The sequence below is a fragment of the Chaetura pelagica genome, unplaced genomic scaffold (assembly GCF_000747805.2).
Source record: "Chaetura pelagica isolate M959 unplaced genomic scaffold, ChaPel_1.0 scaffold768, whole genome shotgun sequence".
Taxonomy (NCBI): domain Eukaryota; kingdom Metazoa; phylum Chordata; class Aves; order Apodiformes; family Apodidae; genus Chaetura; species Chaetura pelagica.
In genome coordinates this window covers 86,335-89,714 of record NW_009954312.1, presented here as the reverse complement: position 1 = coordinate 89,714, position 3,380 = coordinate 86,335, and the positions used below count along the sequence as shown (strand labels likewise).

The 3,380-nt window shown below is 44.9% G+C and overlaps 1 protein-coding gene across 1 annotated transcript in view; it reads right to left on the bottom strand.

Moving 5' to 3' along the window:
• Positions 1 to 252, bottom strand: part of TRIM14 (tripartite motif containing 14) — a 13,508-nt gene extending 13,256 nt beyond the window's left edge. Inside the window, exon 1 of the mRNA XM_010004081.1 lies at positions 22 to 252. Coding sequence (XP_010002383.1) covers positions 22 to 252 — 231 coding nt within the window. The remainder of the gene's footprint in view (positions 1 to 21) is intronic.
• Positions 253 to 3,380: the final 3,128 nt, after the last annotated feature.

The following is a 3,380-nucleotide window of genomic DNA, read 5'->3' as shown; positions in this document are numbered from 1 at the left end:
CGTCCCGCGTGGAGCCCGCACGCCCGAGGCCCCGCCATGGCCGGTGCGGGATGTGCCCCCGACGGCCGCGCTGCCGGGACCTGCCCCCGGGACCGCCCCGTCCGGCCCGCCCAGCAGCGCCCAGCCTGGTTCGAACTTGCAGCCGTTCTCCAGGATGTGCTTTTTCTCTTCCGAGTCTTTCGTTTGTGTCCTGTGCAACGTCTCGTTTGCAGAAACCGAAACAAACTGCTCACGCTCCTGCAAAGTTTGCATACGTACCTGTTTTCTTCGGCCAGAAGTCTTAGCTACATCCAGCCAAAGTCACACGTTGTTGGGTTTTGTTTGTTTGCTTGTTTTTAATCTTATTTCTTTCTATTAATAAAAGCAATCCCAGATACTGGGGGGTTGGAGGAGGATGGAAGTGAAAACATAGGAAGATACTATTTTAAAACAAGCATTTTGGTGGCAAAGTCTGAGTCAGTGTGTGTTTCATACACGAGGTTGTGGAGCTCCAAGGAGCAAGGGCAGTCCCACTGAAAACGGGTGGAATCTCCTTCCTGCCAAAGAGCTGCTGTTTAGAAAGTTTTTCTCCAAGTGTGCCCTGCTCAGCCCCCATGCTAGAGCACTGGAATTATAAGGGTACTTAGGGATATCTGGGAACTATTCACTCTCACCTCCCCACACAAAAAAGCACCAGTGCCTGCTCTGAAATGTGTAAAGATGATGATTTCACAGCCTCCCTGGGACACTGCTCCAGCTTTCAACCATTCTCACAGCGACAACTTTTCCTGGTGTGAAATCAACATTTTCCTCATTCTAACTTGTGCCATGTTGTTTCACTGCGTCCTTCCAAGGGGAATTGCCTCATCCCTGTGTCCTTCAATGGGAGAGTTACAGACAGTGCTGAGTTCTCTGCTGGAGGACAATCAAGCCCAGTTCCTTCCATGTCTCTTTGGACATGCTCTGGTACTGGAGGTGGATTCTGCAGGAGAGTCTTGCCCTGGAAGTCTGGGGCTGGTTTTCATCACCAAGAGGTTACACTGTTGGAAGATACTCAGCCCAGCACCTCCTTCTAGCAAAGTTGCTCCCAAGCCTGTTGGTGCCCAGCCTTAATTGTTGAAGTTACTTCATGGGTTGGACAAGCCCAGAGGCCTGTCCTGATCTTTGTGAGGTTCATGGTGGTGCATTTCTGCAGCTTGTCACAGCCCCTCAGAAGGCTGCTGCTCTGCTATTCATCATCCTCTGCTCCACCCCATCCTGGCGTGTGATCAACAGCAAACTCACTGAGGGCATAGTCCATCCTGTTGCCCTAGTTGGTAAATAGTGTTAAAGAGCGTTGGGCTCCGCATCGATCCCTGAGGAGCAGCAGTAGCACCCAGCTACCATCTGGACTTTGTACATCTAATGATTCCACTTAGTTCCTAGCAATCCAGGTGGTTTTCCATCCACTCTCTGAAAAACAGCTCCTAAGTTTGTCTGTAAGAACTTCATTGAGGTCGATGACTTGAAGTGTTAGAATTTGCAGGTTATTAGTACCTGGGGCTTTATTTCCCATTTCACATGTGACTTTGCAAATGAACTTACTGAGCTGGACTTTCTGGACTTCTCAGTGAGGTTTTCCTTAGAGGAGAGAGTTACAGTAAAACTTCAATGTTTGCATAAAGACTAGTGGATGGTGAAGTGCTGATACCATGCACTAAAGTGAGAATACTTTCACCTTGGCACTTCACTGCCTGACAATGTGGGGAAAAACGCTGCTGCACCGTGGCTGTGAGAGGCCAGAAGATCAGGAGAGGCCCTGTTCTTTGCATGCAGCTCCTACATTCCTCTTTCTGGAGGGGAACTGTAAAAAATGCCTCGGAGCATGTGTCAGGCTGTTCTTGGCCAAGAAGAACTACCTCCAGCACAGACAGTGGGGAGAAGTAGTTAATTCAAGAAGAAAAGAAGAAGGCATAATGTTTTCCTGCTTAAGCACCATCTCATGGTGAAAGACAGTTGAGGAAGAGGAGTGGGGTGGGCTAGTGGGGTCAAAAGGGAGTCTTCACCTGTTAGGTTTGAGGTGAAGCAACACTCTCCTTTGCTTGACTTTGGTTGTCACAAGCCTTCTGCAAGCCAGGGGTGCATTTCTGAAAAGCTTGTGTGTGGAGCTGGCAGTGTGCAACACACAGAGACCTAGCTTTGGCTTACCCATAGAAGCCTCTATTTCTTTGTACAGAAAATCCCTAATAAAAACTAGGAGTCCATCTTTGTATTTGAGTGTAGGGCTGAAGGATCTGTTTTTGTGTACAATTTACAGGTTATTGAAAGATTTTTTACTGCAGAATCAGAGTTTATTGTTTAGGTTTTACTGAAGGTTAACCATCTGTAGCAGGATTGTGCAGGGAAGCTCTATTTTATTCTGGGTCCAGTGAAACTTCTGGAATCTTTTGAATGTGGCCGTGTGTTTTTAATAATCTGATTTTAGAGTTCTTTAAAAAGTGTCTTAGTAGTTCTGCAGCATTTCAGTTTTCATGTTTGAGTTTTATTTTCCTGAAGAACAAACAAAATGTTGAAGTTCCTAATTTTACTGGCAGTGAATACTCTTTGTGTTTCAACAATTTCATTAAGAAAGTCAATAAAAGTAGAAATTATTTGTAGCTTAATTGCTCACTATTTCATTTTACAATGTGGAAAATTGTTCTAAGCTATCAGTAATGTACTAATGTGTACATTTCTGGGTAATTTTTAGCAAAATATATACTAAAATATTTACTCTTCAAAACATACATTCCACACTATTAAGGAGGTGTCCAAAGTATTAAAGGGAAAACTACAGAAAGTGACACACTTCAAGTCATCTTTCCTTTGCACAAGGTGAAAAGGAAGAACTGAGGTCAAGGATACACATGGATTTTAAGTCTGATACAGAAGGGGGGGGAGGGACTAAAAATTTAGTATAGGGCAATCCAACAATTACTACACATTATCACAATCACATTAATGTAAGCAAATAAACTAATATATATTGACGTAAATAAAGATACCAACAGCTGACTCAGCCACAAACCACTCAATTACAAAAAAAGGAAAATTCTTTCCAAATTTCTGGTTTTTTTGCCAGCACTTTTTATTTCAGTTTTTAATCCAGTGACCAGAAAAAATACCAAACTGGAATGAGATATCAAGTTATCTGAATAGGTACCCCGCATTATTATGCTGTCATATGGGGCTCTGAAAATCAGTCCCAGGGAGCCATCAGAGTTCCACAGCTGCTCTGGCAGTCTCAGCTGAGATCCTCCACACACTCCAGCTTGCAGTGGCACATCTGCCCCAGGAGGAATCCCAGGCACCAGCCCAGGTCCCAGAAAGCCTGCATCCAGTTTTCACAAGCCTAGGCTGGGCATTGTCTGGCCCACACTACA